This window comes from Bufo bufo, chromosome 5, assembly GCF_905171765.1.
Source record: "Bufo bufo chromosome 5, aBufBuf1.1, whole genome shotgun sequence".
Classification (NCBI taxonomy): Eukaryota; Metazoa; Chordata; class Amphibia; order Anura; family Bufonidae; genus Bufo; species Bufo bufo.
The window spans coordinates 559,096,129-559,113,887 of record NC_053393.1 but is presented as its reverse complement, the minus strand read 5'-3'; the positions used below and the strand labels follow the sequence as shown (position 1 = coordinate 559,113,887).

General features: G+C 46.6%; 3 protein-coding genes across 11 annotated transcripts in view; all 3 read left to right on the top strand.

Annotated features, from left to right (window-relative positions):
* Positions 1-17,759, top strand: part of LOC121000837 (gastrula zinc finger protein XlCGF26.1-like) — an 800,859-nt gene that overhangs the window by 120,589 nt on the left and 662,511 nt on the right. The window lies entirely within an intron of this gene.
* The window catches only part of LOC121001550 (gastrula zinc finger protein XlCGF26.1-like), a 76,326-nt gene that overhangs the window by 42,938 nt on the left and 15,629 nt on the right, over positions 1-17,759 (top strand). The gene's annotated exons all lie outside the window — the stretch shown is intronic.
* On the top strand, positions 1,746-9,898 carry LOC121000876 (gastrula zinc finger protein XlCGF53.1-like). Of its 2 annotated transcripts, none has more exons than XM_040431633.1 (5): positions 1,746-2,128; positions 4,726-4,849; positions 6,389-6,493; positions 6,577-6,700; positions 9,687-9,817. In XM_040431633.1, the coding sequence occupies exons 2-5, from the start codon at positions 4,772-4,774 to the stop codon at positions 9,701-9,703; spliced, it is 324 nt and encodes a 107-aa protein (XP_040287567.1). In that variant the 5' UTR covers positions 1,746-2,128; positions 4,726-4,771; the 3' UTR covers positions 9,704-9,817. The 2 variants fall into 2 exon arrangements, with proteins under 2 accessions (XP_040287567.1, XP_040287566.1); XM_040431632.1 differs by having other exon boundaries at positions 1,748-2,128; positions 9,766-9,898.

Below are 17,759 nucleotides of genomic sequence, written 5' to 3'. Positions count from 1 at the left end.
TTAGATACAAAGCTCAGCAGGCTGTATCACACAGGAGAGGATTAGATACACAGCTCAGCAGACAGTATCACACAGGAGGGGATTAGATACACAGCTCAGCAGGGAGTATCACACAGGATAGGATTAGATACACAGCTCAGCAGACAGTATCACACAGGAGAGGATTAGATACACAGCTCAGCAGTCAGTATCACACAGGAGAGGATTAGATACACAGCTCAGCAGACAGTATCACACAGGAGAGGATTAGATACACAGCTCAGCAGACTGTATCCCACAGGATAGGATTAGATACACAGCTCAGCAGACAGTATCAGACAGGATAGGATTAGATACACAGCTCAGCAGACAGTATCACACAGGAGAGGATTAGATACACAGCTCAGCAGACTGTATCCCACAGGAGAGGATTAGATACACTGCTCAGCAGGCAGTATCACACAGGATAGGATTAGATACACAGCTCAGCAGACAGTATCACACAGGAGAGGATTAGATACACAGCTCAGCAGACTGTATCCCACAGGATAGGATTAGATACACAGCTCAGCAGACAGTATCAGACAGGATAGGATTAGATACACAGCTCAGCAGACAGTATCACACAGGAGAGGATTAGATACACAGCTCAGCAGACTGTATCCCACAGGAGAGGATTAGATACACTGCTCAGCAGGCAGTATCACACAGGATAGGATTAGATACACAGCTCAGCAGACAGTATCACACAGGATAGGATTAGATACACAGCTCAGCAGACAGTATCACAGGATAGGATTAGATACACAGCTCAGCAGGCAGTATCACACAGGATAGGATTAGATACACAGCTCAGCAGTCAGTATCACACAGGACAGGATTAGATACACAGCTCAGCAGGCAGTATCACACAGGACAGGATTAGATACACAGCTCAGCAGACTGTATCACACAGGATAGGATTAGATACACAGCTCAGCAGACAGTATCACACAGGATAGGATTAGATACACAGCTCAGCAGACAGTATCACACAGGATAGGATTAGATACACAACTCAGCAGGCAGTATCACACAGGATAGGATTAGATACACAGCTCAGCAGTCAGTATCACACAGGACAGGATTAGATACACAGCTCAGCAGGCAGTATCACACAGGATAGGATTAGATACACAGCTCAGCAGACTGTATCACACAGGATAGGATTAGATACACAGCTCAGCAGACAGTATCACACACTATAGGATTAGATACACAGCTCAGCAGACAGTATCACACAGGATAGGATTAGATACACAGCTCAGCAGACAGTATCACACAGGATAGGATTAGATACACAGCTCAGCAGACAGTATCACACAGGATAGGATTAGATACACAACTCAGCAGACAGTATCACACGGGATAGGATTAGATACACAGCTCAGCAGGCAGTATCACACAGGATAGGATTAGATACACAGCTCAGCAGACAGTATCACACAGGATAGGATTAGATACACAGCTCAGCAGACGGTATCACACAGGATAGGATTAGATACACAGCTCAGCAGACAGTATCACACAGGACAGGATTAGATACACAGCTCAGCAGACAGTATCACACAGGATAGGATTAGATACACAGCTCAGCAGACAGTATCACACAGGAGAGGATTAGATACACAGCTCAGCAGACAGTATCACACAGGATAGGATTAGATACACAGCTCAGCAGACAGTATCACACAGGACAGGATTAGATACACAGCTCAGCAGACAGTATCACACAAGAGAAGCTGTGATCCAGGCTCAGCAGGCTGTATCTCACATGAGAGGCTTAGATACGGCTGTGCTGGCCGCTCCCAGTGTTTGGGGCTCTGGAGATGGTGAGGGAAGCGCCTGTGGCCCTCAGTGATGTGAGGAGAGGAGCAGGAGCCATGTCTGGGTGTACTAACATGGCCGCCGGAGGTGTAGGGGGCGGGGCTAGTGCTGACTGACCAGTGTGCCGGGCGGGGCCAGCCCTGTGACGTCACACCGCAAAGCATGCTGGGAGAGGAAAACTCCAGGAACCTGAGGGAAAGAGGAAGTTCTGCTGGAAACGTCCTGTAAAGAGGCTCTGATGTCCGGACAGCGGGAGGGAGAGCCCCGGCCTGAGGAGGAGCAGGTACCGGGGAGCCGGGGGCGCAGTCAGTAGTGCAGTGTATGATGTCTGTCACAGCTGATGCTTCAGTAGTGCAGTGTATGATGTCAGTCACAGCTGGTGCTTCAGTAGTGCAGTGTGTGATGTCTGTCACAGCTGGTGCTTCAGTAGTGCAGTGTATGATGTCTGTCGCAGCTGGTGCTTCAGTAGTGCAGTGTGTGATGTCTGTCACAGCTGATGCTTCAGTAGTGCAGTGTATTGTGGCAGTTGACGCTTCAGTAGTGCAGTGTATTATGGCAGTTGACGCTTCAGTAGTGCAGTGTATTGTGGCAGTTGACGCTTCAGTAGTGCAGTGTATTATGGCAGTTGACGCTTCAGTAGTGCAGTGTATTGTGGCAGTTGACGCTTCAGTAGTGCAGTGTATTGTGGCAGTTGACGCTTCAGTAGTGCAGTGTATTGTGGCAGTTGATGCTTCAGTAGTGCAGTGTATTGTGACAGTTGATGCTTCAGTAGTGCAGTGTATTGTGGCAGTCGATGCTTCAGTAGTGCAGTGTATTGTGGCAGTTGATGCTTCAGTAGTGCAGTGTATTGTGGCAGTTGATGCTTCAGTAGTGCAGTGTATTGTGGCAGTTGATGCTTCAGTAGTGCAGTGTATTGTGGCAGTCGACGCTTCAGTAGTGCAGTGTATTGTGGCAGTTGATGCTTCAGTAGTGCAGTGTATTGTGGCAGTTGATGCTTCAGTAGTGCAGTGTATTGTGGCAGTCGATGCTTCAGTAGTGCAGTGTATTGTGGCAGTCGACGCTTCAGTAGTGCAGTGTATTGTGGCAGTTGACGCTTCAGTAGTGCAGTGTATTGTGGCAGTTGACGCTTCAGTAGTGCAGTGTATTGTGGCAGTTGACGCTTCAGTAGTGCAGTGTATTGTTGCAGTTGATGCTTCAGTAGTGCAGTGTATTGTAGCAGTTGATGCTTCAGTAGTGCAGTGTATTGTGGCAGTCGACGCTTCAGTAGTGCAGTGTATTGTGGCAGTTGATGCTTCAGTAGTGCAGTGTATTGTGGCAGTTGACGCTTCAGTAGTGCAGTGTATTGTGGCAGTTGACGCTTCAGTAGTGCAGTGTATTGTGGCAGTTGACGCTTCAGTAGTGCAGTGTATTGTGGCAGTTGATGCTTCAGTAGTGCAGTGTATTGTGGCAGTTGATGCTTCAGTAGTGCAGTGTATTGTGGCAGTTGACGCTTCAGTAGTGCAGTGTATTGTGGCAGTTGACGCTTCAGTAGTGCAGTGTATTGTGGCAGTTGACGCTTCAGTAGTGCAGTGTATTGTTGCAGTTGACGCTTCAGTAGTGCAGTGTATTGTTGCAGTTGACGCTTCAGTAGTGCAGTGTATTGTGGCAGTTGATGCTTCAGTAGTGCAGTGTATTGTGGCAGTTGATGCTTCAGTAGTGCAGTGTATTGTGGCAGTTGATGCTTCAGTAGTGCAGTGTATTGTGGCAGTTGACGCTTCAGTAGTGCAGTGTATTGTGGCAGTTGACGCTTCAGTAGTGCAGTGTATTGTGGCAGTTGACGCTTCAGTAGTGCAGTGTATTGTGGCAGTTGACGCTTCAGTAGTGCAGTGTATTGTGGCAGTTGACGCTTCAGTAGTGCAGTGTATTGTAGCAGTTGACGCTTCAGTAGTGCAGTGTATTGTGGCAGTTGACGCTTCAGTAGTGCAGTGTATTGTGGCAGTTGACGCTTCAGTAGTGCAGTGTATTGTGGCAGTTGATGCTTCAGTAGTGCAGTGTATTGTGGCAGTTGACGCTTCAGTAGTGCAGTGTATTGTGGCAGTTGATGCTTCAGTAGTGCAGTGTATTGTGGCAGTCGATGCTTCAGTAGTGCAGTGTATTGTGGCAGTTGATGCTTCAGTAGTGCAGTGTATTGTTGCAGTTGACGCTTCAGTAGTGCAGTCTATTGTGGCAGTTGATGCTTCAGTAGTGCAGTCTATTGTGGCAGTTGACGCTTCAGTAGTGCAGTGTATTGTGGCAGTTGACGCTTCAGTAGTGCAGTGTATTGTGGCAGTTGATGCTTCAGTAGTGCAGTGTATTGTGGCAGTTGACGCTTCAGTAGTGCAGTGTATTGTGGCAGTTGACGCTTCAGTAGTGCAGTGTATTGTGGCAGTTGACGCTTCAGTAGTGCAGTGTATTGTGGCAGTCACAGGCCGCACTGACATCCTGCGCATGCGCTGCTCTCCTGACGTCGGGGACACTGAAGTCTCTGCCGGAGAGGGACCTGGGAGGCGTCCACCAGTGTCTCCAGCAGTGGTCGTCATCTCCCATAGACGTCCATGTTATGAGGATGTATCCCAGCAGTGATACCAGTATAAGTGTCACATGACCACTGGGGCCATGATGGTTTACATTACTGGTATCACCACTGCGGCCAGTGTCAGGGTGCACCATACTTTACACTGCTGTCACCTCATACATGGAGGAACTGCCCTGACGAGATCTTCCAGTCCTCAGTCCAGACAATAGAGAGAAGACCTCATCTCCTCTGATTTCTCCCAAATGTCCCTCATCATCTCCGGTCATTATAAGCATTTCTATGGGATTTCATGCAGATTCTACATTGACTCCTCTTCTTCCATTCAGGTTCCTGTGATATAGGATTGTCCGATGACATCATCAGTACCAGATAATGGATGGAGACGGGGACAAGATGGCGGAGAGGATATTAGATCTTACCCTAGAGATACTCCTCCTGCTTACTGGAGAGGTGAGAGGTTCTGATGATGTCACATTACATCATCATCTATGGTAATTACAGGTGATGTGACTGGAGAGGTGAGAGGTTCTGATGATGTCACATTACATCATTATCTATGGTAATTACAGGGGATGTGACTGGAGAGGTGAGAGGTTCTGATGATGTCACATTACATCATTATCTATGGTAATTACAGGTGATGTGACTGGAGAGGTGAGAGGTTCTGATGATGTCACATTACATCATTATCTATGGTAATTACAGGGGATGTGACTGGAGAGGTGAGAGGTTCTGATGATGTCACATTACACCATTATCTATGGTAATTACAGGGGATGTGACTGGAGAGGTGAGAGGTTCTGATGATGTCACATTACATCATTTTCTATGGTAATTAAAGGGGATGTGACTGGAGAGGTAAGAGGTTCTGATGATGTCACATTACACCATTATCTATGGTAATTACAGGGGATGTGACTGGAGAGGTGAGAGGTTCTGATGATGTCACATTACATCGTTATCTATGGTAATTACAGGGGATGTGACTGGAGAGGTGAGAGGTTCTGATGATGTCACATTACATCATTATCTATGGTAATTACAGGGGATGTGACTGGAGAGGTTCTGATGATGTCACATTACTTCATTATCTATGGTAATTACAGGGGATGTGACTGGAGAGATGAGAGGTTCTGATGATGTCACATTACATCATTATCTATGGTAATTACAGGGGATGTGACTGGAGAGGTTCTGATGATGTCACATTACATCATTATCTATGGTAATTACAGGTGATGTGACTGGAGAGGTGAGAGGTTCTGATGATGTCACATTACATCATTATCTATGGTAATTACAGGGGATGTGACTGGAGAGGTGAGAGGTTCTGATGATGTCACATCACATCATTATCTATGGTAATTACAGGGGATGTGACTGGAGAGGTGAGAGGTTCTGATGATGTCACATTACACCATTATCTATGGTAATTACAGGGGATGTGACTGGAGAGGTGAGAGGTTCTGATGATGTCACATTACACCATTATCTATGGTGATTACAGGGGATGTGACTGGAGAGGTGAGAGGTTCTGATGATGTCACATTACATCATTATCTATGGTAATTACAGGTGATGTGACTGGAGAGGTGAGAGGTTCTGATGATGTCACATTACACCATTATCTATGGTAATTACAGGTGATGTGACTGGAGAGGTGAGAGGTTCTGATGATGTCACATTACACCATTATCTATGGTAATTACAGGGGATATGACTGGAGAGGTGAGAGGTTCTGATGATGTCACATTACACCATTATCTATGGTAATTACAGATTATGTGACTGGAGAGGTGAGAGGTTCTGATGATGTCACATTACACCGTTATCTATGGTAATTACAGGGGATGTGACTGGAGAGGTGAGAGGTTCTGATGATGTCACATTACACCATTATCTATGGTAATTACAGGTGGACATGGCTGTAGAAGTGATGGACTCTGGAATGTACATGGTGACATTTATTATTATGTCTTCCATGAACAGGATTACTCCATGGTGAAGAAGACGTCTAGTAATCTGATACATGAGAAGAACAATGAGAAGATCCTAGAAGTCGTCCACAAGATGATGGAGCTGCTGACTGGAGAGGTGACACCGCCGGGAATGCGGGGACATTATACAGTCACAGCACTGGAGGGGTCTGGGTGATGACGGTGTCATTGTGTTGTCAGGTTCCTATAAGGTGTCAGGATGTCGCTGTCTATTTCTCCATGGAGGAGTGGGAGTATTTAGAAGGACACAAGGGTCTGTACAAGGAGGTCAAGATGGAGGAGGACCAGCCCCTCACATCTCCAGGTAACGTGGCCAAAGGAGGAAAAAGGCGCTCATAGGGTGAGTAGGTTCAGAACAAGCTTCCAAATAAAGGAAGAGTGGTACTGCTCACCTGTTATTGTTGCACCTAATGTTTGGTGCAACTATACTGGAGGCGAGTAGGAGTGGTTTAGGTGTTGCTGGTTGGTGCTGCCGGTTACGTCCGTGTTCACCTTTGGCGGGGGCCAAGCCGCCGTCCGGGTCAGTGTATGAAGTATGTATCCACTGGACTCTGGGGTCGAGTGGAGGGTGGACCATAGGCGCAAAACACAACCAGAGTTTGTTTCAAACCAATAGGTTTTTTTTAATTGTTTTTGTTATCGTGACAACGCATATTTTGTTAACATCGTAACAAAATATTGGCACATCCTGAAGGCCGATCCCTACCTCAATAAAACTATTTCTTGCAAGCCCCACTTCACATTTAGGAGGGCCCGCACACTAAAAAATACACTAGCTCCGAGCAAATTAAAAAGAATAAAACGTGCCACAATGACCACATCCAAATGGTTCCCTGATTCTAAAGGGAGCTTCAAATGCAGCCATAAACTATGCAAGTGTTGCGATAATATCAATAACCGTATAACGAACTTTAAGAGCAACACCACAGGAGAAGAATTCGGTATCAAAAGCCTCATGAACTGTGCTTCAAGTTTCGTCATTTATCTTCTAGAATGCGACTGTGGACAGCAATATGTAGGTCGAACCACTCAGACCCTCAGAGAACAACTAAACAACCACAGATGGAATATCAAACGGGGCTACCTAAAACACAGTGTGTCCAGACACTTCCTGGCCATTCATGACAAGGATCCCACTAGGCTAACCATCACGCCCATCGAACATATCCCTGACAGCTGTTCCGACAGGTTCAGAACTCTACAACGAAGAGAAATGTTTTGGATCTACAAACTCCAAACACTGGAACCTTACGGTCTCAATGAGAGCTTAGAAAACAAATGTTTCTAGATCCAACTAGACCACTTTCCCATAACTCTCTCTTTTCTCAATTTCCACTATTATAACATTTAGTTCCCTAGCATTGCTGCGTCCCCTTCCCTCCCACCCTTGTCTCACCCCCCCCCCTTTCGTCACACCCTCCCAACACACCCAGCATCACCTTACACTCATTCCCCTGTATCCCTAATATCCTCACGATCCCGCCCACCCCCATCATGTCATTCCCCCCAGCATAGTTGCCTTCCTATCCCTCCCATTCGCCTTCCCAACACACCAAGCATCACCCTGCACCTATTCCCCTGCTTCCCCACCGCCATCATGTTCCCACCCCCTCGCAGATCCCGTCCCGCCCACCTCCAATCATGTCATTCACCCTTAGCATAGTTGCACCCCCATCACCACCCTCAGTATCATTCTGCAATCATTCCTTTCATCCTTAGCTTTTTCATGGCCCCACCCCCTCACACACATCGTTCCAGCCCATCTACATTATGCCACCGTCCCTTCTCCTCAATCCCCCTACTCTCGCCCTCTGCCCCCATTGCGTCACACTTTTCCCCCCTCTTCTCATCAAAAGTTCTGCCCACCACAATCCCCTTGCACATCTGCACTGCATTGCATCGCGGCACTAGGCTCCGCCCATTCATTAAGCTCCACCCACTCGTGGCGTTTGCGCTGCCGCTAGCTCCGCCCACTTAGGGCGTTCAAACCACCCAGCCAGCTCTGTCCCCGCCCACTTCGCCTCCTCATTGCCGGCCCAGCGCGCGCACAGCATCTGGACGCCGCACGTGCCAGAAGCTAGGAGCAGCGCAATTTCCATCAGCAGCATTTTCACAGGTATGTACTCCGGTGCCACTCTTCTCTCTTCCTTCCCCTCACCATTTCCTCTTCTATACACCTTATCATGCCTTTTCGCCCTCAGTCCCTATACCACCACCCAATAGCACATTATGCCCTTGTTTTTCAAAATATGATGTAACCACCATATAGGTCCATTGACCCTCAGCTAAAACCTACACAAGTGACACTGTAACAATAATAGGTAAACTGACCCCCAGCTTAAACTTTCATAAGTGATACCTTAGCAATAATGCACCTCCGATCCTGCGTCGTTATTGACTAATCGTATGGGCATTTTTACCATTGAATTAAACATTTAACGGCTCAAACCTCTATCGCATATCTATATCAAGATTGTTTAACTCTATATGCGCCCGACAAATAGCCATTCATCACCAGCTATTTATTAGCAGCCACGTAACCAACTGGCGCCCTTCTTATTTATGTGTGTGTGTGTGTATATATATATATATGTTTACATTTTTAATTTAATATTCTACAATTGATAGTTGTTTATGTTTATAATTATGTTTTTTATTACTATTATATTATATATATATTTTTTTTATCGACATCATGGTATTCACGTATATATGTATCCATTCATCCATTTATATCTACATCCAAATCTAAGCTTGACGGCCATACTATTATTACTACTACTATTATTATTACTATTATCCCTTTTTATATAATTTGTATGTACATGTTTTTTAGACTTGAAAAAGGGGTCCACAGTACCCCGAAACGCGTTGTCACGATAACAAAAACAATTAAAAAAACCTGGCACTTGCATCCCTGGATCCGATGAAAGCTGTAATGGCACCGGACGGGGTTACAAGCAAAGTGTACTTGGCTTGCATGCTGACCTACATTCCCTGGATTTTATGTGGCTGTCATGGCCCATGAACAGGTAGGAACAAGAGTTAGGGACCACTCAAATGAGACGACCTTGACGCGGTGAGTGGCTTACTATGCTTTGGCCAAAATATAAACCAATGTCTCATCCAGCATGGAGGGCAGAGTGCTGGATGCAGTGTGCGATCACATTTGCAATTTCCAATTAAAAAAACCTATTGGTTTGAAACAAACTCTGGTTGTGTTTTGCGCCTATGGTCCACCCTCCACTCGACCCCAGAGTCCAGTGGATACATACTTCATACATCTCCAGGTAACGGACAGGACTAAATACAAATGTCCTGGAATTCTCTGTCTGTAAAGTCTGAGTCCAGTCTCTGTGTCTCCTGCAGAGAGATCCAGTCAGAGGACAACACCAGAGAGATGTCCGCGTCCTCTTCTTCCACAGGACAGTCAGGTAATGGAGATGTCTCCTCCTCTGTAGGAGGACGCCTTGTTTTATCCAGTACTATTCTAGGTTTATACTGGTCCACCTTCTCCTGCATTCAGGGATGGACACATGCTCAGTATCTTCTCTGCTCCCTCCTCCTGTCAGTGCCGGTGCAGTCATCTCGTGGAGAAGCAGTGCAGACTCCTTTCATTCATCCCTACTTGTATATTCATGGAGGTATATAGCTGTATCTCTACACGGGGGGAGGGGAGAGGGGCTTAGGAAGAGCTGGCTGCAGCGCACTCCTGGGAGATGCAGGTGCTTGATGGTCACATGGGATGACCTGCTGCCCACCCACAGAGAATGAAGAGACCAGAGCTGCAGAGGAGGGAGTAAAGAAGCTTAAAAGGATGAATATTATACTGGAGAGCAGCGGTTTCTGCATTTCTCTACTTCAAGTGTTGTATGCACTACTCCAGATAACTTTTTCCAGGACGTTCTCCATGACAGCACCATATGTAGGTCGTCCTCCTGGTCTTGTGTAGGGACTAGAACACAGAGAAGTCAATAGGCCGCTCCAGCCTCCAGTGCTCTTCCTGTCTCTACAGAGGACAGGTGCAGAGAGGATTCCTGAGTGGAATTTTCCTGTTCTATCAAATTGTAGGATCTTTGCTCGGGTTGTATGGGGGTTTCCTCTCCTTCCAGCCCATGTCTAGACTGGCAAGTACCTTCCATGGTAGGGGTCCCCTAGCCCATCCCAGACCCTTTCTAGACCTTCTCATATCGGCTGTATGGGATGGCCATGTCCTGCTGAAGGGACCCTTCCCATCAGGTTTGATGTCGGGGATGTTGCTTCCCTATTTGAGCTCTGGTTTTGTCATCAGAAGATCGGGCAGACAGCGTGGAGCATCTGAAGGCTTGAGTCCCCAGGTTCAGGACTCGCATCCGTCCAAGAGACTCTCCTGGAGGAAAAGGGGAGGAGCTTTATGAGAACATGAGTGGTAAGAGCCCATCTGTATATACACTCATTGACCAAAAATCCTGCACCAAGAAGGACATGTTGGGATGAAACTTTCCCAGTGTGACTGTAATGATGATAAATGTAAGGGGTCCCAATATTACAGAAATGGAGACATTTATTGGTGAAAATTGTCCAATTCCAAGGAGGTTTTAGGACCCTGTTGGGCTGCCTCTAGCCCGGATCCAATGTTAGATACGGCCTCTAGCCCGGATCCAAGATGAGATACGGCTTCTAGCCCGGATCCAAGATGAGATACGGCTTCTAGCCCGGATCCAAGATGAGATACGGCTTCTAGCCCGGATCTAAGATGAGATACGGCCTCTAGCCCGGATCTAAGATGAGATACGGCCTCTAGCCCGGATCCAAGATGAGATATGGCCTCTAGCCCGTCCCCAAGATGAGATACGGCCTCTAGCCCGGATCCAAGATGAGATACGGCCTCTAGCCCGGATCCAAGATGAGATACGGCCTCTAGCCCGGATCCAAGATGAGATACGGCCTCTAGCCCGGATCCAAGATGAGATACGGCCTCTAGCCCGGATCCAAGATGAGATACGGCCTCTAGCCCGGATCCAAGATGAGATACGGCCTCTAGCCCGGATCCAAGATGAGATACGGCCTCTAGCCCGGATCCAAGATGAGATACGGCCTCTAGCCCGGATCCAAGATGAGATACGGCCTCTAGCCCGGGTCCAAGATACTTTATATGGCCAATAAAACAGGAGGAGACATTCCTGGGGAAGCCTCGCTGTGCGCAGACGAGCATATCCAGCTGAAAAGTGCTGAGAAGAATACATGTGGCGGCAGGATGTCCTGCACATATCGCTGAGCTGTTAGTGCCCCTCGGACCACTACTAGGGTTCACCGACTGTCGTATGCGATGGCTCCCACGATCATCACACCAGCAGTTAGGGCAGTATGTCGCTCCATAGCAAAGGATTGAAGCGCTCACCAGGAGACCTCCATACTGGAACCCAAAGAGGGCCTAGAATTGTCACTAAGGACCATACAGTTCCAGTCTGTAGTAGTCCAGGTTTCCCAATTAGGACATCCCTGCAAACGAAGATTACGGTAGCTGACTGTCAATGACAGGACACATAATGGACGCCATGATGTCAGATTTCCTTCTGCTGAATGTCTGAAAAAGGTCTGGGTAGAGACGGGGTGTAATTAAGGGGCCACCTGTGTCTAGGTGGTGGACAACAAAACTATGGGAGCTGCTCATTCTTGTCGGTGGATCACACGATCCTCTCTTCTGGTAGTTTGTCTGGGCTGTCCGGAGCTTGGTAACGCTACCTGCACTAACATAACCACTGCGCCCAACATTTCCTAAAGGTCAGAACAGCCTAGATCAGTGGTGGCGAACCTATGGTGCTGGTTCCAGGGGCGGCACTCAGAGCCCTCTCTGTGGGCACCCTATGCCCAGTGACTTCAAAAACCTGGTAGTAGAGATCCTGGCCTTCCTCGGAGAAAGAGATATCATCATCAGTTCCATAGATTGGACAATTTTCTCTTTATGTCAGAATCCACTCCAATTCGCCAAAGTACCTATAAATTGTGGATTTTTGGAGAATTGTTGGATCGTGAACATCAAGAAATCAGATTTCTCTCCAGACGCCAGGAAGATTTTTCTTGACAAACACTAATTTCTGCCAATTCTCAAATATGAGATGATACAGGGGAAAATATCAGTCTTCTGGAGAAAGAGCCACTGCTTATTATAGGAAGCTATGGACATCTTGGGGTTAATGACCTTCTGCATCTCCACAGTTCTTTGGAGCCAGTTTCACATCTGTTCTCTCCAGAAATTGATTCTTACTGTCTAAACCAAACAATTCTTCTTCCCAGAGTGAGAGCAAATCCTCAGGCTTTTATTTGTGCTGTTTATCCAGCACCATAGGGTAATACCGTAGAGAAATGGTTCCAGTACAAGGCTCACCTTTAGTGGTTGTGCTACCTGTAGGCACAACTTTAGTAGAAGCTCATCAAGATGTACAGGGAGTGCAGAATTATTAGGCAAGTTGTATTTTTGAGGATTAATTTTATTATTGAACAACAACCATGTTCTCAATGAACCCAAAAAACTCATTAATATCAAAGCTGAATATTTTTGGAAGTAGTTTTTAGTTTGTTTTTAGTTTTAGCTATTTTAGGGGGATATCTGTGTGTGCAGGTGACTATTACTGTGCATAATTATTAGGCAACTTAACAAAAAACAAATATATACCCATTTCAATTATTTATTTTTACCAGTGAAACCAATATAACATCTCAACATTCACAAATATACATTTCTGACATTCAAAAACAAAACCAAAAACAAATCAGTGACCAATATAGCCACCTTTCTTTGCAAGGACACTCAAAAGCCTGCCATCCATGGATTCTGTCAGTGTTTTGATCTGTTCACCATCAACATTGCGTGCAGCAGCAACCACAGCCTCCCAGACACTGTTCAGAGAGGTGTACTGTTTTCCCTCCTTGTAAATCTCACATTTGATGATGGACCACAGGTTCTCAATGGGGTTCAGATCAGGTGAACAAGGAGGCCATGTCATTAGATTTTCTTCTTTTATACCCTTTCTTGCCAGCCACGCTGTGGAGTACTTGGACGCGTGTGATGGAGCATTGTCCTGCATGAAAATCATGTTTTTCTTGAAGGATGCAGACTTCTTCCTGTACCACTGCTTGAAGAAGGTGTCTTCCAGAAACTGGCAGTAGGACTGGGAGTTGAGCTTGACTCCATCCTCAACCCGAAAAGGCCCCACAAGCTCATCTTTGATGATACCAGCCCAAACCAGTACTCCACCTCCACCTTGCTGGCGTCTGAGTCGGACTGGAGCTCTCTGCCCTTTACCAATCCAGCCACGGGCCCATCCATCTGGCCCATCAAGACTCACTCTCATTTCATCAGTCCATAAAACCTTAGAAAAATCAGTCTTCAGATATTTCTTGGCCCAGTCTTGACGTTTCAGCTTGTGTGTCTTGTTCAGTGGTGGTCGTCTTTCAGCCTTTCTTACCTTGGCCATGTCTCTGAGTATTGCACACCTTGTGCTTTTGGGCACTCCAGTGATGTTGCAGCTCTGAAATATGGCCAAACTGGTGGCAAGTGGCCTCTTGGCAGCTGCACGCTTGACTTTTCTCAGTTCATGGGCAGTTATTTTGCGCCTTGGTTTTTCCACACGCTTCTTGCGACCCTGTTGACTATTTTGAATGAAACGCTTGATTGTTCGATGATCACGCTTCAGAAGCTTTGCAATTTTAAGAGTGCTGCATCCCTCTGCAAGATATCTCACTATTTTTGACTTTTCTGAGCCTGTCAAGTCCTTCTTTTGACCCATTTTGCCAAAGGAAAGGAAGTTGCCTAATAATTATGCACACCTGCTATAGGGTGTTGATGTCATTAGACCACACCCCTTCTCATTACAGAGATGCACATCACCTAATATGCTTAATCGGTAGTAGGCTTTCGAGCCTATACAGCTTGGAGTAAGACAACATGCATAAAGAGGATGATGTGGTCAAAATATTCATTTGCCTAATAATTCTGCGCACACTGTATACTGGAATCCCAGTTGGTGGTGGACCTGCAGCCACGGAGGGAAATCTTATCAGAGAGAGATACCTGGAGTCCCCAAGAAGTTGCGAATTTTCAAAGAGTAAAAGGATTTTTCCCACGGTGCAAATGAGCCAACCATGGTCCAAATGTTAATGGTAAGAAAGGATCTTTATTGCAGGTTCACGCAATAAAGTAAACCTGCAAAAAAGATCTTTTCTTACCATTAACATCTGGACCGTGGTTGGCTTTTTTGTGCCGTGGGAAAAATCCTGTTATCCGGAGTGAGAAGACAGGCTTTACTTTCGTGGACTTTCCCAGAAAACCTGTAATGAGGGATTCTTTGGAATATAAGTCCCTATGGATACCAGCAAAAAGGGATGAGATGCTCAGGATTAGAATATGGGCCTAGCATGCTCATTTCCTCCTTTTCCTTTTATTCCGGCCGTCCTGAAGAATATATGGTTAAAAACAACCAGTGTCATTCAAATTACTTAATTCTGTCCAAAGCACAGCTGGTTCCCGATCCTGAAGTATTTATTTCTGGAAGACCCAGTATCTCTTTATCTAAGATAAAATATTGTTCTTCTCCAGGGCCCTCTTCTGTATCGAAAGGTCCAGATGCAGAAATCCTGAAATCTTGAATCCTGAGAGGGAAATCCTGAAAATTCAGGGACTGTCAGAGTAACATCTACCTTACAGCAGAGTCCCAAGGAAGTTTCCTCACCAGTTTACAGGGAGATTTGAAAGAGATTTTGCTCCTGGTACGAATCTGTTCGGTTCCTTTTCAGGCTACTTTTACATTAGCGGCAGGCTGTTCCGGCGGGTGAACAGCCTGTCGGATAGTCAGGACTTTGATCAGGGTTGCTCTCGGAGGTGTCCTGCTCTTTCTCTAGTTTCCAGGCCTTATTCCCTCATCCCTTTCCCTCCTATGCTCGGTGTGGTGTGTCCCGCCCCCCCCCCCCCCCCCCCCTACACAAACACCGAAGTGTGACAGGATATGATAATGGAATTAGACCCAGGAGCCTAAAGGTACAGATCTCAGCCCTGGGCTGTTTTCTGGACCTTCCCCTTGCAGACTATAGATGGATCAAAATGTTCATTAAGGCTACATCCTGGATCAGACCGGCCCTAAAACAGTCCATTCCTCTTTGGGACCTAACTTCAGGGGTCTCTGCGATACTCTTGAGGAGTTGAGTTTGAGATTCTTGTCCCTTAAAACTGTTTTCCCGGATGCCATTACCTTGGCCCGTAGGGTCGGGAAATTACAGCTCCTTTGCATCGGTGAGTCTTACTTCAAAGATTTCAATAAGATCATAAAAGTGTATCCGGCCTTTCTCCCTAAAATTGCCTCAGCTTTTCACCTTAACCAAGAGATGTTTTTTCCATCTTTTCAATGCATCCCCTAACAACGGTGATTCCACATCTTAGATGTCAAAAGATTAATAGGAAATATTTAGATTCCTTGAGATCCTGGAGATAAGATCCAAATCTGTTCATACAGTTCTCAGGAAGGAACAAGGAGAAGAAGGTCTCAGAGACCACCTTGGCGAGGTGGCTGAAGACTGCAATCCAGTAATTCTGTAATTCGCAAAGAGTTCCTGGTCCAGATGGAATTAAAGCCAATCACACCAGGGACATTTTCGTTTTATGGGCAGAGAGAGCAGAGGCATCTACTGATCAGATCTGCAGAGCATCGCCTCGGGCAAGCTTTATTACAGACTGGACATCTAATACAATCAGGAGTTAACCCTTGAGAGATTTGACCCAGACTCCCTTCTCTCCCAACCACATGCTTATCTGGTATCGCTCCATGTGGTGTCATTGGTAATGAGTAAATACATATTTAGTTGCATCCATCCTGGTGTAGTATTTCAGCAAACACTGGTGGGAGATGGTGAGAGGAGCCTTGTAACCTCTCTGTGGTCCTGTCCCTGCAGAAGACTAGAAGGGCAATCTCCATGTGGTGCTGTCATGTCGGACTCCAGAGAAACCAGTCGCTGGTAGAATTCCTACTTCTTAATTTGTGGGATAATCCCTTTTAAAGAGGTTATCCAGCCTAATTATTTAACAGACACCTTCCGAGTGGCTAGATTCATACTTACCTGATCCCTGCTGGTGGGTTCCAGCTCCATCGATACATGGGCACCTCTGCAGATCCTGGGACTCTGAGAATCAACATCCAGTTGACAGGGCAGGGGAGCACCTGCCACTCATGCAGTACGTCACTCAGTCATGTGCCACATTGGTCACAGGTCACCGCTGCTGGCAGTCCTTGGCTGCAGCAGTTGCACCCAACCCCCCAACTATCTCCACCCCCCGCCCCCCCCTGTCAACAGTGTGTTGATTTCCATAGACACAGCACCTGCAGAGTCGACAGTGGAGCAATGAAGCCAGAACACAGAGGCACGGACCAAGTAAGTATGAACTCCACCGGGGGTCCGCCTCTCTGAAGGGGTCTATTACACAAGTTTAATGTTGGATAACTCTTTTAAGGATCTTTTGTAGGCATCTAAAACATTCCACTCAACTTGTCTGACTGTCCTGTTATTCACAATATTTGTTTCACACATTTTGAATCAGGATGAAGATCTGAGCAATATTAATGGTACAGAGACAGATGTGATGGGCGATGAGGGATACAAGGAGGAGATTCCTACAGAGACAGATGTGAGGGGCGATGAGGAATACAAGGAGGAGATTCCTACAGAGACAGATGTGAGGGGCGATGAGGAATACAAGGAAGAGATTCCTACAGAGACAGATGTGAGGGGCGATGAGGAATACAAGGAAGAGATCCCTACAGAGACAGATGTGAGGGGCGATGAGGAATACAAGGAAGAGATCCCTACAGAGACAGATGTGAGGGGCGATGAGGAATACAAGGAGGAGATTCCTACAGAGACAGATGTGAGGGGCGATGAGGAATACAAGGAGGAGATTCCTACAGAGACAGATGTGAGGGGCGATGAGGAATACAAGGAGGAGATTCCTACAGAGACAGATGTGAGGGGCGATGAGGAATACAAGGAGGACATTCCTACAGAGACAGATGTGAGGGGCGATGAGGAATACAAGGAGGAGATTCCTACAGAGACAGATGTGAGGGGCGATGAGGAATACAAGGAGGACATTCCTACAGAGACAGATGTGAGGGGCGATGAGGAATACAAGGAGGAGATTCCTACAGAGACAGATGTGAGGGGCGATGAGGAATACAAGGAGGAGATTCCTACAGAGACAGATGTGAGGGGCTATGAGGAATACAAGGAGGACATTCCTACAGAGACAGATGTGAGGGGCGATGAGGAATACAAGGAGGAGATTCCTACAGAGACAGATGTGAGGGGCGATGAGGAATACAAGGAGGAGATTCCTA

Excerpts from the sequence above, each read along its gene's own strand:
- LOC121000876 (XM_040431632.1), top strand. The coding sequence starts at position 4,772 with ATGGATGGAGACGGGGACAAGATGGCGGAGAGGATATTAGATCTTACC. Across the intron at positions 4,850-6,388 it reads TCCTCCTGCTTACTGGAGAG|GATTACTCCATGGTGAAGAA; the intron begins GTGAGAGGTTCT and ends TTCCATGAACAG. Across the intron at positions 6,701-9,765 it reads CCAGCCCCTCACATCTCCAG|AGAGATCCAGTCAGAGGACA; the intron begins GTAACGTGGCCA and ends TGTCTCCTGCAG.